Source organism: Suncus etruscus, chromosome 12, assembly GCF_024139225.1.
Source record: "Suncus etruscus isolate mSunEtr1 chromosome 12, mSunEtr1.pri.cur, whole genome shotgun sequence".
In the NCBI taxonomy this organism is placed as follows: Eukaryota; Metazoa; Chordata; class Mammalia; order Eulipotyphla; family Soricidae; genus Suncus; species Suncus etruscus.
In genome coordinates, this window is record NC_064859.1 from 82899349 (window position 1) to 82920285 (window position 20937).

A 20937-nucleotide genomic window follows, 5' to 3' on the forward strand; every position below is an offset into this window, starting at 1 on the left:
CTTTTTCTTTGTCTTTGTAGTTAAATCTGTTCTTCATAAGCAATAACCATAGCCACCTACTCATATATATATATATATTATATAAACATATTTATTGTTTTATTATTTGCTTTAAAGCCTCACCCAGTGGTTTTCTCCTTAGGAAACCATGCAGTGCTTGAAATTAAACTGGGCCCCTGGTATGCAAAGCATGTGTACTGGCCATTTGAATAATCTCCCCAGCCCCACATTCTCACATCTTAACCAAAGAACTCTGGAGTCCAACCTAGTACTGAAATCATCGTCTGATCTGTGATATAGAACAGAAGCAAAATAGAATTTGACCAGCCTTTGGAATCTATTGATTTAAGATGAGACCAACTGTATAAACGCCATTAGGCCAGCAGTCACACTCAGAACTTGGCTTCTAACTTTGATTAAAATGTATTTAAAGTATTTAGAGGCATGTAAGTATGTCCTTGATAAGTTAGCCAGGAAACTAATGTTCCTGGAAACTGGGATGTGAGTGACTGCACTCTTTTGGTCCTTTGTTTATTGTTTATTGTTTGTTGTTGTTATTGTTTTTCGTTTTTGAGTCACTCCTGGCAGGCTCAGGGGACCATATGGAATGCCGGGATTCGAACCACCAACCTTCTGTATGCAAGGCAAATGCCTTACCTCTATGCTATCTCTCCAGCCTCTGTTTGATATGTTCTTGTTCACTGCAGAGATGACCCAAGTGTCCCCCATAGTAAAGATCTGAGCGCCAGAGAGATGGTACAGTGGGTAAGGTGGTTGCCTTGTGTAGTTAACTGACCTGGTTTGATTCCTAGCATTTTGTATGATCTCTGAGGCCTACAGAGTCAGAAGTATTCCCTGAACAATGCTGGGTGTAGCCCCCAAGTAATCACAAACCCCAGAGATCATTGTGAATTCTGAGTTTTATTGCAATTTTCCCCCATCTCTGTATCCTGGTGCTTTAAGATAGGGAACTAATCAGGAAAGTGCCTTGCACTGACCCTGAGATGCAGTGTCTAGGATGAGGACCCTCTCTGGGGTTCAATCTGACCAATGTTTCTTTTGCAGGTGAAAGTGATTTTCTGAGATCTCTTTGAAGGGTGTAACCAGAGAACAGCAACCTTCTCTTTTTGTTGGCCACTACATACCTATGTGCACCCCACATCCCTCCAGACGAAGGGTGGAGCTTCTTGGATGATGATGGACCTTCCACCGAGCAGGATGAGGGCAGAGTGTGTGACATCCACTCCACATGGGTAAGAGCTGCCTCTGATATTTTCCAGGCTTGATCAAAGAAAGGAGAGAACAAACTTATGTTGTAGTAAAAAACAATGAAGTTCAGACAACATAGAGACTCTTCTGTTGGTAAAATCCACTGGACAGATGGGGCTACTGAGTATAGGGGAAAAGGAAAGCTATAGCCTGGAAGGATTTGATTGGAATTTTGTATGGGGGATACAGTGAGCCAATCATGAACTTCATTTGATGAATTTGCTTATTTGACCATTGGAGGCATTTCATTTTACCATATCCCTAGTCTGCTTGGTCTTTGACAAGCACGAAGAACTTTTCTTAATTCTTCTAGATAAAAGTATCTTTTATTTTTTATTCTGAGCAGTAATTAGCTCAAAGGCATTGAGCTAGAGAGAATCACTCCTGTAGGAGCCTCAGGATTCCTAAGAAGTTTAGAATCTTAGAAATCAAAAACGCAGATTCAGAAGACTATTGATTTATATATTCTGGACTCTGTATATAGGCCTCCCAATTGCCTAATAATCTTAAGCCTTTATAAAGCCATGGTTTTTTTTTGTTGTTGTTTGTTTGTTTTTGGGTCTCACCCGTCAGTGCTCAGAGTTTACTCCTGTTTCTGCACTTAGAAATCGCTCCTGGCAGGCTTGGGGGGACCAGATGATATGCTGGAACACAAACCACAGTCCATTCTGGATCAGCTGCTTGCAAGGCAAATGCCCTAGTGCTGTGCTATCTCTCCGACTCCAAGGCATAATTCTTGAAGGGCCACCAGTATCACTGTTCCAAATCCATGATCAGAGAGGACTCTTGTGCCATTGATGTGTTTTTTTTTTAAATCAAACTCTGTTCTCTAACCTTGAAGTGATTTTTAATCTTTTCTACCTCATATGCTTGTTTTTTAGGTGCATAAGCTAATGGTATGGATTGTATTTAGATTTTTCAATTCTATTCATCTCTGTTTGTTTTTATTTGGAATAGTTTCACATGGCATAGCCATAATAAAGCTTAGTATGACCTACCTATTAAAAAATGTGGCTGATACTCTTTTAAGTTTAGATTTAAATTAAAGCCTTTTTTTCCTTAGTACTTTGGATCAAACCCAAATCTATGCATGAAAGGCAAGTGTGCTAACACTGAGCTACATCCTCATTTTTCTTTGAAATGTAATAGAATAGATTGCATATTTAAAAAAGCCTTAAAATATGATGGTATTAATGATGAACATGTCTCCCTGGCCTCTGTTGATGAAAGGCCTAAGTAGGTTTTGGATAAGTGGTAAGGAACAAAAAGGCATCTAGGGTTTCATTTAGTTGTATGAAATTGATTTTGAAAAAGTTGTATATTTATTATACTTTTGTTGCTTTTCTGAACAAATCAAATGCAGTATCAAAGCCACTCACAACTCACTGTGTATTTGTATGTGTCAGCCTTGAAAAGACACAGTCTTGAGAGTATTTTAGAAAAGTGACTTTGAGAGCATGGAGCAAAGAGAGAGGTAAGAGGTTAATGGCTTTGAAAAAGGCTCTATGAAAAGAAGAGGATCAATGCAGTTTCACTTTTAAGCTACCAGTGAATATCTTGAATTTTGGACATTTTTGTCTTTCTTTCCAATCTTACAGAACAACAGGAGGCACAAGGTGGTCAAATATAGTTGTCACATCCTCACTGTGAAATATTTGGGTTGATAGTAGACAGGAGGGTTGAGATCCTAAAATCTTTTTGAAGAGGAGAAATAAAATATAGGATTTTTATTTTTTGGTCTTGAGGCCACATCTATTTTTGTTTTACAGATAACTAGAGACCCATTGTAGTATTTGGCATGTTAATATGCATGCAGGTCCCCTACCAAAAAGTACAGGTGTGCCTTGGAGATAATGTAGATTGGGTTCCAGTCCACAGCAATAAAGCAAATTATATTTATGGTATACTGTAGTTTACTGGGTGCGAAGTAACACAGTGTCTAAAAAATCATGCACATACCTTAATTAAAAATAGTTTATTGATAACCACTAACCACTATCACTGAGCCTTCAGTGGATTAGAAACATTTTACTAAGAGAAGGTTATGCTTGGACATTAATGGTCACATAGTGATTTACAATACTATATTTACAATATTGTAATTACAAAACAGTAGTACTGTTTCAGAAGTATCTTCTTGCTGCACTTCACCCACCACCAGAGTATTGGCATCTCTTTATCGCTGTCTCTAGGTCCCATCCCACTTTTCACTTAGCAAACTCAGTTCCATAGACAGATTCTCAGGATCTGTTCACATCAACTATTCAACTTCCTACTGAGGACCAATTCTTTAAGATAGGGAACTATCTTAACTTTGAGATAGGAAACTAATCAGGAAAGTGCCTTTACACTGACCCTGAGATGTAGTGTCTAGGATAGGGACCCTCTTCAGGTTTCAATTTGACCAATGTTTCTTTTGCAGGTGAAAGTGATTTGTTTATATTGTTCTATGATTTCTGTATCCAGTCATCTGTTCTTGAGCACTTAGGTTGTTTGCAGATTTTGACTACTGTGTATAGTACTACAATGAACATAGACATTCAATTTTTTTTTCAAATTACTGTTTTTGTATTCTTGGGGATATATGCCAAAAAGTGGAATTGCTGGGTCAGATGGAAACTTGATCTTTGATTTTTATTTTGAGTCTCCATAAACTTTTCCATAGAGTATGAAGAGGACATCTTTTCCCAACAATGAATGAGCATTCATTTTTACCATATCCCAATCCACCACTGAGTCTTTCCAGTCTTATTGATGTAGTGTCAGCTGATACCTCATTTTCATTTTAATTTGTATTTCCTTGATTAGTGATAAAGGACACCTTTCATATATCATTTGGGCATCTGTATATCTTTGAGGAATGGCACATGAATATTGACTGCAATTGAAGCCCCCCCCCAGTAAAGGACTGAACATGTCTGTCCTTTGAAGCTTTGAAGCTTTGTATTAACTTCTAACTTTCAAAGTTCTAGATTATGTTTCTTTCAAGACAAGACTGATTCCTCTATATTGAAAACCTGTTGTCTATTGTAATTACTTTGATTTATTATCTTAGTTAGATATTCTGAATTGATTACTTGCTTGCAGCTTCAATATCAGGAGTCACTTGTGTTAACTTTTGCTTTTGTGTTATGGAATGAGTTTCTTTTCTTAAGCTTTGTGAAATAGCCTCTTCTGGCCTCAGACTGTTCTCTTGCCACAGCCTCACGTTTGTCGACTTTCATAAAATGGCTGAGAGTTGGGATCTTGCTCTGGGCCAGGTTTTGACTTAAGGGAATGCTGTAGCTGGTCTGATATTCTTGCTAGCTCACTAAAATTCTCCATGTCAGCAGAAAAGCAATTATACTTGTCACTCTAATGTTCTTATGATCCATGTGTTCATTGGAATAGCATTTTTAATTTCCTTCAAGAACTATTCAGTTTCTTTCATAATTTGGTGCATGATTTACCCTAAGCCTAGCTTTTAGTTTGTCTCTGTTTTCTTCATGGTTTAATAATTTCTAATTTATAATTTCAAGTGAAACATGAGACTCTTTTCACTTGAATATAGTGGGAACTATCTGTACCATAAAAAGTAGATAATATTGGTCGAACTCTGAGTCTCACGGTTTACTATTTGTAACATGGAGGCATATAATCTACCACTTAGGACTGTTTGAGAATTCACTGCAAACTTTTATTCACATTCCTTCAATCTATTCATACATGCTTATTGTCTGTAGAGTACAGTACTGCACAAATGGGAATTAAGAGTAAACAGTTCAGATTTAGCACTTTCTGCAATGCTTGACCCCAAAAAAGCATTAAGTAAATATTTATTACTGCATTATTTTTATATATATTATTTTTATCTTTTTGTTTGTTTGTTTGTTTGGGTCACACCGGCAGTGCTCAGGGATTACTCCTGGCTCTATACTCAGAAATTGCCCCTGGCAGGCTCGGGGGACCATATGGGATGCCGGGATTCGAACCATCATCCTTCCACATATAATTATTGTATCATATGGTAATTCTAAAATGAGTCTAAATTGCTTTTCAAAATTGTTGCATTTTCTATTACTACCATAATAATGCATGTTTCCCTTTATCTTATCTCAGTATGCTAAATATAACTCTTATATTATTATTACTACTTTATGATATAGCCATTCTAATCATATAAAGGGATATCTTATTGTAATTATATATATATATATATACATACATATATATGTGTGTGTGTGTTTGTGTGTGTGTGTGTGTATTTTTGGTTTGTGGGCCACAACTGGTGACACTCAGGGTTTGCTCTTGGTTATATGCTCAGAAATCACTTCTAGCTCAGGGGACCATATGGGATGCCAGATTGAACCCAGGTCTGTCCTGGGTCAGCCCCTGTGCAAGGCAAATGCCCTACTGCTGTGCTATAGCTCTGGCCCCTGATTTATATTTGTAATGATAACTTTTGTCAAGCACCGTAAAGAAGGAATCGAGTTTCATTTTTCTGCATAAGGTTATTCATTTATGCCAACATCATTTATCACATATTTTTTTCCTTTTGTAATCTTGACACTTATTTATTGATAATATATTGTTCATAGAGCTTATTTCTGAATGCTTGATTCTGTTCTTTTGATCTGCTTTTCTATTCTTTGTCAATACCACCCTGTCTTGATTACTGTACCTTTGTAACAAGTTTTGAAGTCACAAAATATTTCAAAGGGTTTTCAACTTTATTTTATTTTCAACTCTGTTTTCAATTCAATTCAATTCAAGTCTGATTATTCTGAAGACCCTGCTTTTTCATGTAAATTTTAGAATTAGCTCATTCATTTATGGAAAAAAGAGCTGTTAATATTTTATAGGGATTGTGTTGAATTATTGCTTAAGTTTGGGATTATTGCTATATTAACAATAATAAATCTTCTAGTTCATAAACAGGATATTTCTTCCATTATTTTTTACTGTAAATTTTCACCAGTATTTCATAATTTTCACTGTGGAAGCATGCACTACTTTTGTTAAAGTTATTTTTATATAATATCCTTTCAATACTATTAAAATAGGATTCCTTTCTTTGTTTTATATTTGCGTTTTCTCACTTGCTAGATAACAGACACTATTTTATATACTGATTTTATATCAAGATTTTTGTGGCTGTGTAGATTTTGTAGGATTTTCTCTATGCATGATCTTGTCATCTACTAATAAATAAGAATATATTTTCAGACTTTATTTACAGACATATCTGTAATTCTTTTTTTGTACATTTCTTTCTTTTTTTAAATATAATTTTTATTTTGATCATAGTGGTTTACATGTTGTTGACAATAATATTTTAGTTAAATATTTACATAACATCAGGGGGGATTCCCATCACCAAATTGTCCTCCCTACACCTCCGTTTTTGTCCTATCTCCCGTATCCTCTTCCCTCACCCCCAGGGCTGCTAGAATATGTGGTCCCCTATGTACCTATCCTACTACATAGTAGTCTTGCATCTGATTGGTCTAGGTGCCTCCCTAATTTCCCCCTCTAACTGGGAGGCAGGCCTAGCTAGTTAAATTTGCGTGATTTGGTTTGAAGAAGAGAAAAGTAGTAAACTGGGGTAAAAGTCTAATACTCCGAAAGTGGGCAGAGTCCTTCTAGAGGCTCTTATTTATTTGAGGGGTGAAGGAGAAAAAAGAAAATGAAACATTCCATCAGTACAAAAAAAAAAAGTGTCCAGTATCCAGTGAGGACTCCAACAATAATGGTAAGCACCACACACGCACAAAACAAAACAAAACAAAACAACTTGCCATGGTCTTGAGATAAGAAACATGACATAGCCCATAAAGAAAGAAAAGAAAAGAAGAGAAAAAACTAGGTATAACTGGGGACAACAGCTTCAATAACCACACCCAAACAGAGAAATCGACCAAAAATAGTTAGGTAAGTAAAAAAAATAATAATAATAAATGAAGGTAAAAAATAATATATAAAAAATAAACAATGTTTTGTGCTTTTTTTTTTCCTCCTGCCCTGGCACAGTAAATATTGGGGTCATTCGAAAAGGAATTCACTTGGCCTAAGAGTTATGGGTTTCTCCGTCCTTGGAGTATATTGTCATGGGATCAACTATAGACTCTGTTCAGGATCATTTACTCTCCTGGTGGTCTTTTGTCGTGTTTGGAAGACTTCTGTTCTGTTCTGGGTGGTACAATCACTCTTTCTTTTTTTTTTTATAATTTTTATTGTGACCAAAGTGACTTACAAATCTCTCACAGTAATATTTTAGGTACGTAGCAGGATCATATCTGTCATTCTTATGCTGTCTGACTACTTCTGCTCTTTTGCACTATCTTCATTCTTTTACTTTCAAAATGTTTATATTTTTAATTTGAATATATATTTTGCAGTGTCCCACTTTTAATGCTTCTGGTACCACTGCTGACTATTGTAGCATATTTTAATTTTTTTTTTTTGGTTTTTGGGCCACACCCAGCGTTGCTCAGGGGTTACTCCTGGCTGTCTGCTCAGAAATAGCTCCTGGCAGGCACGGGGGACCATATGGGACACCGGGATTCGAACCAGCCACCTTTGGTCCTGGATTGGCTGCTTGCAAGGCAAATGCCGCTGTGCTATCTCTCCGGGCCCCGCATATTTTAATTTTTATAGTAAAAATTACCCTTAGTAACTAATTTTGGTTCTCCTAAGATGTAATTCTTACAGGATTTTTCTTTTTTCTTTTTTTATATTCCGAAATAACAAGTTGGTATAATTGATATTTCAGTATCATTCAAAGAGAAACAATTTTTTACTCTTTTCCTTTAAAACATCATTTTAGAAATATTTAATTGCACTGGTGTGTTTCAGTTCACTGGAGATACTTTTTTTTCTTTTAATGATATATATATTATTTCTATGAGTGTGTCCTCAAGCAGGCACAGGGGACCATATGAGATGCCAGGAATCAAACCTTGGTCCTTCCAGTTTGGCCATGTGCAAGGCAAATGTCTTATTACTGTGCTATCACTCTTCCTCCTGGCCCTGCATCTTTTAAATAACTTTCTTTGTATACCGTATTTTCCCATGTATAAGACAACTGGGAGTATAAGACAACCCCCTAATTTTGTAGTTAAAACATAGGTTTAGGCCTATATTCGCTGTATCAGACAGAACGTTCCTGTGCTGCAACTGTATGTACCACAGTGAGCCAATTACAAGCAAAGGTCCAAAAGTTCTACTGTCATAGACTTCCTCTCTGACTCTGGCCAGTCTGAGCAGGCTTTTGACAGTGTAGATTCGGGTCCAGAGCATTGTTTAATTTGCATGCATCAAAAGCCTGTTTGGATTGGCTGAGTTAGAGAGGTGGTCCGAGCAGCCTTGCAGTGATGGGTGCAGGATCGAGTTGGAAAAATTCGTTTTGTGGCAATATTCAGACAATTTTTGTTTAGCGGCATATCAAAACATTTTTTCGGGATAGATTCTGCATATAAGACAACCCCCGGTTTTAGGTTGACTTCTTTTTTGTTTCAAAAGTCTTCTTAAACGCTGGAAAATACGGCACATCTCACTGACTTTCAGGTGGCATAGGTAGTCTGTGGGACCCGTTATTTCTCATACAAGCCCTGGTTCTATTTATTAAGAATTTGTATTTTGTTTCTTCATTCTACCCAAAACGGGGATGTATATCGCACCTGAGATATCAACTTTATTTGGATTCCTTAGAAAATAGGTGGAACAAAGATTTATGTATCAGAGGTTTGATGGAAATTACTCTAGGGAAAATCACCTATGGGAAGCAAACAAAGTAGGTTGTGTAAAGGGAGCAATTGAAATGTGATGAAATTGCAACAGAAATATCAACTGAGCTCTGGTGCTGGGTTGCCTACTTTAAGAAAAGTTTGTTGGGTTTTTAGAACTTCCTTGCAGAGAAGTAAGTTTGCAAGCTGACTTGAGGAGGGAATTGGGTGTTAGGCAAGGTGGTGCTCGTTAGTTCAGAGTGATTCCCAAAGAGGTATTGAACTGAGAGCCCTAAACTATTAACACTTGGTAGAAATGAGAACAAATGGAGAGTCCTGAAGGTGAAAATTCCAAGAGCCACTATAACAGGCACTAAATTTTGTTGTTGTTGACCTAGGTTTTTTTTAGTGAGAATAAGAGCTTTCTTTTACCAAAAATAAATTACGACTTCATAGTTTATATTCACAATTTTGCTGAGTGAATTTTTACTTAACTTCTTTGATTTTGTTATTTTCATCTCTTTTAGTTTGTACACAATCTTGGAGTTTACTAATGACAGCACCACACTCATTTACTTGCTATCTGTGTGTGAAATAATATATCTAAGGTTTATAGCTAAAATTAGACATGGTAGTTTACATTTTTAGGGATTCTCATTTTTTGATTTCATATTTATATAAAATATTTTCATGGTTCTCAAGAGTCTAGCTTCTTCTAGTTCTTCCACCAATAGCCATTCCTTTTTTGCATAAAAGGAAATATCTTATTTATTTATTTCATTACATAAGGATGTGTGAATGTATACATATATATGCATATATTTTTACTACATCACAGAAATCACTTCATTGCATACCTATGTATAAGTGGAGCTTGATACTATTTTATTCAGCCAATTTTCATTATGGGTATTTGTTTTTCCTCTCAATCTTCAAATATTTTACATTTTGCATATCTTTTGGGGAAAGATCTCTAGAAGAGGGGCTATTGGTTCAAAGGAAAAATTCCTACTGAGTTTTTCAGAATTTTGCCAAAATCCCCTTCTAAAGGGTTCTCTTTGTTTGGCATTGTCACTTGTAATAAGTGAATATCCCTACTTCCACAAACACTTGTTTATAGATTCTGCAGTTAAATTTTTAGATCTTATTTTACAAGTTGAAAGTTAATTACGATATTTTAGTAGAGTTTTAAATTGCATTTATCTTCTTATGAGCAAGATTGTACATTTTTTTTTCTGCTTCAACCCCCATTGGCGTTTTTATTTTGAAAACTGTATCTTTCCCATTTTTCTATTTTGCTGTTGTTATTTTCTCTCCTCCAGTTATAGTTCTTTATAGTACCCTCTTGTCTATGATGTACATGGAAAGTATTGTTTCACAAATTATCTCAATGTTACTTCAGGTCTGCTTTTCATATAATTTTAATTTTTTTGTTCTTTTTAATGACACCTTGAGAGTCACTCCTGTTTGGGGGGCTTTGAAGTGCCAGGGATTAAACCTGAGCCTCCTGCATGCAAAGTTTATAATCTGTGCCCTTATACTATCTCTCTAGCCACTCAAAACTTTACTTTTAGGCAGTAAAATTTAATTTTACCCAGTATTTAGAATCAAATATAAGAAGGTTCTTCTTTGCATAACCTAATTTTAAAATTATTGGTTAGTATCCTTATTTAGTATGTGTATGATTCACTTTATGTAAACACACAAACCTTTTTATTTACATATATTTATACCATCCTGTGTAAATTATACTATTAGACTATACAGAGATGAGTCTTTGATCTAGTAAGTGTTTTCTGAATAGCACTAAGTACCCTATTTTCCGGCTTATAAAACGACTGGGCGTATAAGACGACCCCCTAATTTTGCAGTTAAAACATAGGTTTAGGCCTATATTCGCTGTATCAGACAGAACGTTCCTGTGCTGCAACTGTATGTACCACAGTGAGCCAATTACAACAAGCAAAGGTTCAAAGGTTCTACTGTCATAGACTTCCTCTCTGACTCTGGCCAATCTGAGCAGGCTTTTGACAGTGTAGATTCGGTACAGAAATTGTCTAATTTGCATGCATAAAAAGCCTGCTTGGATTGGCTGAGTTAGAGAGGTGGTCCAAGCAGCCTGGCAGTGATGGGTGCAGGATCGAGTTGGAAAATTCGTTTTGTGGCAATATTCAGACACTTTTCAATTAGCAGCATATTGAGACATTTTTTGGGATAGACTCGGCATATAAGATGACCCTGGATTTTCGGTTGACTTTTTTTTTTGTTTCAAAAGTCATCTTATACGCCGGAAAATACAGTAGCTATGAAATAAATGCTGTTCTGAATAGAGGGTCCTGGGAATGATGATTTTTCAGTATCTGTGTCTGTTCAGCACAGGTTATGTATGTGAGCCAGCATGGTCTGAAGAGCACTAGGCTTGGCAAAAGAAACCATGGTTTGTATTCTTTTCCTTTGTTTTGTTTTGTTTTGTTTTGGCTCACATCTGGCAGTGCTCAGGGGTTACTCCTGGCTCTACATTCAGCAATCGCTCCTGCTAGGCTCAGGGGACCACATAGGATGCCGGGATTCAAATCACCGTCCTTCTGCATGCAAGGCAAACTCCCTACCTCCATGCTATCTCTCTGGCCCCGCATGGTTTGTATTCTTTTATTTAAATTATCTATATTTAAACACCATGATTACAAATACAATTGTAGTTGTATGATTACAGTCATGTAAAGAACACCCCCCTTCACCAGTGCAGGATTCCCACCACCAATTTCCCAGATCTACCTACTCCCCACCCCACCCACACCTGTACTCGAGACAGGCTTTCTTTTTCCCTCATTCATTCACATTGTTATGATAGTTTTCAGTGTAGTTATTTCTCTAACTGCACTTATCATTCTATGTGGTGAGCTTCATGTCATTAGCTGCACCTACATGGGAGGATGGGGGGAAGTAAGGGTTGGGACTGAGGCAGTAAAATATTAGAAATGAGCTTTGTAGGGCAGTATCAAGGTCCCAATACAAGATGGATATTATGGATATATAGAATATATGCACACAATACTATCAATATGAAAACAAAGAGAAAAAATTTCCACTGACTGTCCCAATTCAATGGTTTGTATTCTTAATCCTAATATATTTTCTTTCTAAGAATACTTTATTTAAAAATGGTTTATAAGGTTGTTCATAATAAGTTTTTTATTTCACAGTCTCAAAGTTACTCACGGTTGAGTTTCAGTCATACAATGTCCAACACCCTTCACTGGCACATTTTTCGCTATCAATGTCTTCACTTAAACACCTGCCTTTCCTTCTGACCTCTCTCCTGCCTGCCTCTGTGGCAGACATTTTTCTTCTCTCTCTCTCTTTCTCCCTCTTTGTCTCTCTCGTTTAGATACCGTGGTTTGCAATATTAATCATGCATATCACTTTATCCCCTTTCAGCATCTAGTTCTTGTCCAGAGCGATCATTTCCAGCTATCATTGTCATAGTAGTCCCTTCTCTGACCTAACTGTACTACCCTACTATTTGTGGCAAGCTTCTTACCATGGACTAATCCTCTTGGCCTTTGTCTCTATTGTCTCTGAATATTCATTTTAGCTTCATTGTGTCCTATTCATCTCTTCTGATACTGTTTCTGCATGTGCAAAATCCAAGGGTTATAGTGAGCAGCAAATAATATAAGAAATGCTGCAAATGGTGACTGTACATTAAGGAACTTAACTGAAGTTTGTAAGGGTTGAAGCTCTTTTCCTGCTTTTGCTGTGGATCAGACATAGCTCAAGAAATATCACTACTCTGGCTCCCGACTCTCATCATCTCATCTTGCTCTCTGAGCTAAAGCCTTTGATCAGATCAGAGCACCTTTTTCTCTTTCTAAAAGTCCCTCAAAAGCGACTTGGTTTTATGGTGAGTATTGCTTTTGAGACTAGCTTTTTGGAGAGGGGCTGGAGCGATAGCAGAGCAGCTATGCTAATCACTGTGGTTTTTTTTTATGAAGAGACTGCAGGAAGACTGGGAATCAGTTAAATGCTTCCTGATTATAAACGGACTTATCTAGGTCATATCATAAATGTTCTATCATTGTGGACGTTAGAATAGGCAAGGAGATTCATCAGAATCCATCAGTTGCAAAGAATACATAAAAAAATAGCATTCAGTTAAGTCTTAAAGACAACTTAGCTAAAACTAACTCCTTGGAACATTTTACTACTATCCATGCCATGAACATAAAGCTGATTTTCAGAGATTTGAGATTCCATAAACATTTGTAAGAAGCCTTAGGCTCTGATTTTTAGTGCCTTCTCAGAAGCTATTTAACTAAAAATAGAAATTAGCAGTGGAATAAATCATGTTCTTCTGAGAGATCAGCAAATTTATTCAATGGTTTGTCAAGCCAATTAGAGCTTTGGGTTGGATGGAAACACATTCAGTGCTGGTGTCTCAGGTATTCCTTAAAATAATTGTAGTTGAGGTAACAATAGTTACAATAGAGTTAATTTTTTTATGCTTTTGGTTTACAAAGCTATTATTCCTTCACAGTCACCCAAGTGGCAAAGTCTTTATGCCCTCTTCAGGTATACTTTAGATCACAAGCTTTCTTAGTGGATATACTTGAAAGCTGTGTGTGTCCTCTGGTGTGTTCTCTTTCTTGTCTTGCAAAAAGCCTGGACTTCCTGGAAACAAGGGTTCCGCCATTTTTACTTTCTCTAATTGCATCCCCACCCGCTTGCTGCTACAGGTTATCTTCTTTCTGTCTTTCAATCAAAAACAAAACTCTCTGTTGAGTTATACCTTATTTTACCTAAAATAGAGTTTATTCCTGATTTCTTTGTATCTGTTTGTTTACAACTTGGTTTTGCCAAAACAAAGATTGTCTAGCTTGTAAACCTGTGTGGGTTTACTGCCCCATTCAGGGGTGATCTCGGTACTCAATAAAAATGGCAGTTTTGGAAGGCAACGGGTGGCATACTAGGTAGAAGACTGCCAGACTACACATGTTTCACCCTCAGCCTGGTCTGGAATGTTTCCTGTGTGACCCTGATTCAGATTGGTTCACCTGGGCTTGAAGATACGGCATGTGGGATGATTTTACACTCTCTTGCATTTGTCGTTTCTTCTGTATATGTACCTATACTTCATGAATACATTTTTTTGGACTTCCCTCTCCTGTTTTATAGCGCATCCCTGTTGCATTCCAGTTTTACTCAAACCCTCTATAGTTGTCAGATTACACACAGCCATAGAAATAATCACATCACTTATTGATTAGGATTACACCCTAATCATTAATCAGTGATTGCTCTGGCTTTGTGCTCAAGGATCATAACCCCTGTATTATTTCTCTCTCCAGACCTGATTAGGATCCTTTAGTGGTTTTGCCTATAGGATGATGTAGACTCCAAATAGTAGAAAAGGTTCTGTTTACCTTTTGGCTCTCAGTATAGAAATGTCCTTTACTCTTACTTGGCCATCTCTGCTTGACCCTTTAAACTTTGAGATGTATATAATCATTGCTGTGAAAGCTTTTTGCCAGCAAAAGTCATTGATACTTTTTTAGTAATTATAAGGATTATAGTTTTACTTCTGTTATTGGGACTTTGGAGCTCTTCCCAGATTGAATTGTTATATTATAATAAGGAACAAAATGTGTGGAAGATATGAGCATTAAGGTTAATCCAGTTAGCATTTAAATGCTGGTTTTTGTCCTATGATCTTGGGCTAAAAATCTCTGAGTATTCATTTTCTCATGTATTGGTCTTACAGTGTTGGAAGGATAGCATGGCAGAATATATACAGGGAACCCAATAGTGTCCAACAAAAATTTTATTTAGAACTCTCTGATACTTTTATTTGCTCATCTGCTCTGGGAAAATATCATCATATTGGGTTACTCTTTATGAAAAATAGGTTAGTCTGTCTAGATTTGTGTTATTTTAGAAAAAGTCTGTGTGTGGTGGGCCAATGTAGAGCCGGAGATCATGGATTGGGAGTGTATAGGACACTATGAGGGGAGTGAAAGGTAAAACTGAACATCTTTGTGCCAGGAAATTGACAATGTAATTAATTTAAAAAGGTTTCCACAAGTCAGTTTCTTCCTATGTGGATGTACCTGAAACACCATCCCATGCAGTGTAACTATATCTTTAAGATATGAGGCATTCAAGAACAGGGAGATAATTACATTCTCTTGATTGGACAGTTTCAAACAGGGAATAGGGATCTCAAAGAAAGGACACATGGAAGCATAAAGGGAAATCTACATCCTTTGTAGGAGCTGAGTTGAGCCCTTGGTAATGTGTGGGTTGAGAGTGAAGATCAGTGACAAGGAACTGGTTTTGAGGATGCATATCCACACCTTGGGGACAGGGAAATGAGAGATGCCATCCGGACAACATTGGCCTTTCTCATCTAAACATCCTCAGTGCCTGGTCACTTGGTTGAGACTGGTGATGATGCATTCACTGTGTAAGTACTCTAAAATGCCTTGGATTTTAGGAGTGGGAAGAGTGGAAGATAAATTTTGGATGGTAAATATGCAAATATGGAGTACAGTTCATGAGAATTTTATAATTTTTTTCTTAAAAAATGAGAAAAAGCAAGAGTGAGAAGGAAAGTCAGTCATAGAAGCAGGCTGGGGTGGGGATGGGACCAGAACAGAAACTGGGGAAATTGGGTGAGTGAAATGAACATTGGTGAAGGTTTGGATTTAAGAGCATTTTGTAATGAAACTCAACCATTAACAAATTTTTAACTCAGTGTCTCATGATGATTTAATAATAATAATAATAATAATAAATATCTGGGACAAAGTACAGCAGGTTATGTGCTTGTCTTGCACATGACTGACATGGGTTCAATTCCTGGCACCCTATGTGGTACCCCAAGGCTTTCAGGAGTGATTCCTGAACATAGAACCAGTAATAAATCCTGACCCCAGCTTGGTGTAGCCCCCTGAAGAACAGAATCTATGAATCCCAGTTATAATAAGCTAGTTTTTAAAGTGACATTGATTTAGAGTAATATATATTTAAATATATAAAATATAAATATATATTATATATTTTATCATTATGGATTTTTTTTTTTTTTTTTGGTTTTTGGATCACACCCGGCAGCCCTCAGGGTTTACTCCTGGCTCTATGATCAGAAATCGCCCCTGGCAGGCCCAGGGGACTATATGGGATGCCGGGATTCGAACCACCGACCTTCTGATTGCAAGGCAAATGCCCTACCTCCATGCTATCTCTCCGGCCCCCATACTTTATCATTATGATCAACATCTGTATATATAACATTATGCTTTCAACAAATATTATAATTTTCTTTTACTATCACAGAATTCACTCCTTTAACCTGATTTACTTCCACCGTCTCTTTTCTTTCTTTTCGGGCAAACTTGATTTTGTTTTTATTGTTTAGGAGTTTATTTTCATCATGTTTCATTTGTTTGTTTATTTTGTTTCTTTATCCACATATTAATAAAGTTGTAGAGTTTTTATTTTTCCTCATTTAAAATAGTTCTTTTTTTATCTAGTTTATTTTTAGCTGCAAAATATTCCATTGTGTAAATATACCACAACTTCTTTGTCTGATTGCTGGTGAAAACTGAGTTTGTTTCCAAATCTTGGCTAGTATGAATAGTGCTAAGATGAAATGGAGGTGGGTCTATGTTTCTTTGGTTTAATGCTTTAGTTTTTGGGTAAATAAGCAGACTTAAGATCACGACATCGTGTAAAATTTTAGTTTTAAATATTTGAGAAAGCTATGCACTGTCACTGACAATGGCACAACCAATTTACATTCCTGCTGACAGGACTGCATGTCTGCAAACTCCAGTTTTTGCAAAACAAGCAAACTAATTTTTAAATTAATGTTTTATGTTTATTGAATCGCTTTGAGATAGTTACAAAGTTGTTCATGATCGATTTTCAATCGTACAATGTTTGAGCACCCATCCCTTCACCAGTGCCCACTTCCCTCCATCAATATCCCCCGTTTCCCTCCTCCCCAGCCCGACTCTATGACAGACACTTTTCTTTTTTCCTTTTAAGCACTGTGGATTGCAATTCTGTTACTGTTTACAATACTGAAAGGGTATCATGCATATCATTTTACCTCTTGTCAGCACAATTTTTTGTCTACAGTGATTGATTCCCACTCTTATTGTCATAGTGGTCCCTTCTCTTACCTAACCGCTGTCCCTTCATTGTAGCAAGTTTTCTATAAGGACCTGTCCTTTAAAATTTTTTTACTTTTAACTTTTTTTCTTTTAAATAAGGTTTATTGAGGCATCATAAATGATGGTACTATTGATGCCATATACTTGTAATGCTGCCTCTCTGTGGTCACCATGAGAGTCCAAACTATTTTGTACCACTTAATTTTCTTGAGGTTGAATGGATAAAAGGGATCCAGAGAAAGAGTAAAGGGGCAAATAGCATGCCCATGTGCCATTAACTATGGTTCAGTCCTAGAACCTCATTCTCTACCAAGACTTACCAGGGATGACCCTTTCAAAACCAAAGACAAATGATAAAAATTTACCATATACATATTTATTTTTCTCATTTAATGTACCATTTACTATTATAGCACGGTTTACAATACTGTTCAATGTACTTAATACGTTTAAATACATTTAAATAAATAAATTTAATATTTAACAAATTTACCATTTATTATTGTACCATGGTTTACAATACTGTTAATTTTAATTTCATGTAGGCATTTTTCACCATCACACCCACCACCAGAATACTCCACTTATGACCCAAAGATCCCTTCTAAAACACTCATACCTCACCTTAAGCTAATTTCTGTAGACAAGCTCTTCAATTTTGATGCCTTTGGCTAATTATAGTATTTTTTTTTAATTCTTTTCTTTGGGGGGGGCATCTGTCTGTGCTCAGACATACTTTTGGCTCTGTGCTCAGGGGTCACTTTTGGAGGACTTTAGGGGATTATATCATGTGCTGGGAACTGAATCTGGGTTGATAACATGCAAGGCACACACTTTACCTATTCTACTATTTCCCTGACCCCAAAACTGATTTTTTTAAATTTCATTCTTTGCTTTTTTACTTTTTAGTGGGTAAGAGAGTGGTTGGGCCACACCCAGCAGAATTCAGGGCTTATTCCTAGCTCTACACTGAAAACACACTCCTGGCAGTGCTTAGCAGGTGGAAGTAGGGATCATATGGGGTGTCAGGGATGCAAGCATGGCAAGTGCCCTAACCATTGCACTACCACTCTGGCCCACCATTTTTTTTCTTATAATATAGCTCATCTTTCTGAAAAAGCAGATTGAGGCTAAGCTGATAGGGTACACTGGGACTGAATGCTAACACCCATTATCTTGTGCTCTTTCTGTGTACAGAATGAACTTCCGAATCTCCCTTCCCAGCCAGCTCTCTGCTGCCTGTCTCCACCATGGTGTTTGGTGAATTTTTCCATCGCCCTGGACCAGATGAGGAACTTATCAACTTGAACGTGGGGGGCTTTAAGCAGTCCGTGGACCAGAGCACCCTCCTGCGTTTTCCGCACACGAGGCTTGGCAAGCTGCTCATGTGCCACTCGGAAGAGGCCATCCTGGAGCTGTGTGATGACTACAGCGTGGCTGATAAGGAATACTACTTTGATCGGAACCCCTCCCTGTTCAGATATGTTTTGAATTTCTATTACACAGGCAAGTTGCATGTCATGGAAGAGCTGTGTGTGTTCTCCTTCTGCCAGGAGATTGAGTACTGGGGCATCAACGAGCTCTTCATCGACTCCTGCTGCAGCAATCGCTATCAGGAGCGCAAGGAGGAGAACCATGACAAAGACTGGGACCAGAAGAGCCTGGATGTGAGTTCTGATTCCTCCTTTGAAGAGTCCTCCCTATTCGAGAAGGAGCTGGAGAAGTTTGACAAGCTGCGATTTGGCCAGTTCAGGAAGAAAATCTGGATTCTTATGGAAAACCCAGGGTACTGCCTTTCAGCCAAGCTCATTGCCATCTCCTCCTTGAGCGTGGTGCTGGCTTCTATCGTGGCCATGTGTGTGCACAGCATGGCCGAGTTCCAGAATGAGGATGGAGAGGTGGATGACCCCGTGCTAGAAGGGGTGGAGATTGCCTGCATCACGTGGTTCACCGGTGAGCTGGCCATCCGCCTGGTGGCTGCTCCCTGTCAGAAGAAATTTTGGAAAAACCCACTGAACATAATCGATTTTGTCTCCATCATTCCCTTCTATGCCACCTTGGCTGTGGATACCAAGGAAGAGGAGAGTGAGGACATTGAGAACATGGGCAAGGTGGTTCAGATCCTCAGGCTGATGAGGATTTTCCGAATCCTCAAGCTTGCCCGGCATTCTGTGGGACTTCGGTCGCTGGGTGCCACGCTGAGACACAGCTACCATGAAGTTGGTCTGTTGCTTCTCTTCCTGTCTGTGGGCATTTCCATCTTTTCTGTGCTTATCTATTCGGTGGAGAAAGATGAGCTCTCCTCCAGCCTCACCAGCATCCCTATCTGCTGGTGGTGGGCCACCATCAGTATGACAACTGTGGGTTATGGGGACACCCATCCAATCACTTTGGCTGGAAAGCTTATTGCCAGCACATGCATCATCTGTGGCATCTTGGTGGTTGCCCTTCCCATCACCATTATCTTCAACAAGTTTTCCAAGTACTATCAGAAGCAAAAAGATATTGACGTGGACCAGTGTAGTGAGGACGCACCAGAGAAGTGTCATGAGCTACCTTACTTTAATATCCGGGACATTTATGCTCAACGGATGCATGCCTTCATTACCAGTCTATCTTCTGTGGGAATCGTGGTCAGCGATCCCAATTCCACAGATGCTTCCAGCATCCAAGAAGAGGATGTTTATAATATGGCATCCTTGGAGAATTGCACAGCAAAATGAGCAAAAACGTTTGTGCCTGTATCTTGTGTCTCTTCTTGATGTTAGGTTAACACAGCTTTATTATAAACCTCAATGGGTTCATTAAAATCATTTAATTCTCAGGGTGTACCTTTCAGCCATAGTTGGACATTCATTGCTCCAAAAACTGATAGAATTGCCTTTATTTTTCTCAGTGAGGTCAATGAAATGCCTCGCTCCAAAATTTATTTTTTACAAGAGAGTTGCAATTATGATTTTAGGGAAAACAAGCCAATGATATTGGGTGGAATTTGCTGCTACAGCTTATGTGTCATTCTGTGTTTGTCATTTACTCACATTGAGCTAATTGTAATTTACTGGCAAGTAGAAATCAAAGGCCCAGCTGATTGAAGACTACATGCATGTAAGAGCTACGAAATGAGACTATGCATGTAAAAAAATCCATGTTGACATTCTAGGCATGGAAATTAGGAGCCTAATAAATTGCCTAATTCATTATAGAGACTTTGGTTGTATGCTTTTATGTCTAGTTCCTGCATTTTAATCTGTTCAAACTTGTCCAGAAGAGAAATGCTTTATTCCTTTGTAGAATTGAGAGACCTTTGCAGTGGTTTTGACTTCTGGATATGTACTACCAGGGTGCTAGTTCTTACGTTCTGTAGACTCAAAAGTAGATGACAATTTAAAAGATTAGGTTTATGATTAAGCCACAATGTCCATTATGAAATGTTTAAACACACGCATGTTTAGGAAATACTCCAACTGACATGAATGAATGAATCCATATACTCATATAGATCGTTTTAGTTTTGGTTTTCTGCTTCATCATTTCTACTGCTCTTAAGATAGAAAATTTCAGGTGATAAACCTCATCACCTAAAAATGATCCAGAGCAGAGTAAATGTACACATGCCTAGACAGAAACATTCAGTGAATGGAAGAAAGGAGGTGGGTGGTACAAACACAGCTGTGATTCATTATGACCAGAGCAGTGAAATTGAAATCAGTTCTAAAAAAGCAGTGATAGCAGTTATAAAATGAGCTAACATTTAAAAATAGCTTTGGCTACAGTAATGCCTGAATCTT

General features: G+C 37.6%; 1 protein-coding gene across 1 annotated transcript; it reads left to right on the top strand.

The window, feature by feature from the left end:
• Positions 1-1071: 1071 nt before the first annotated feature.
• Positions 1072-20346, top strand: KCNS3 (potassium voltage-gated channel modifier subfamily S member 3). Its single transcript, XM_049784862.1, has 2 exons — positions 1072-1253; positions 18347-20346. The coding sequence occupies exon 2, from the start codon at positions 18400-18402 to the stop codon at positions 19870-19872; it is 1473 nt and encodes a 490-aa protein (XP_049640819.1). The 5' UTR covers positions 1072-1253; positions 18347-18399; the 3' UTR covers positions 19873-20346.
• Positions 20347-20937: the final 591 nt, after the last annotated feature.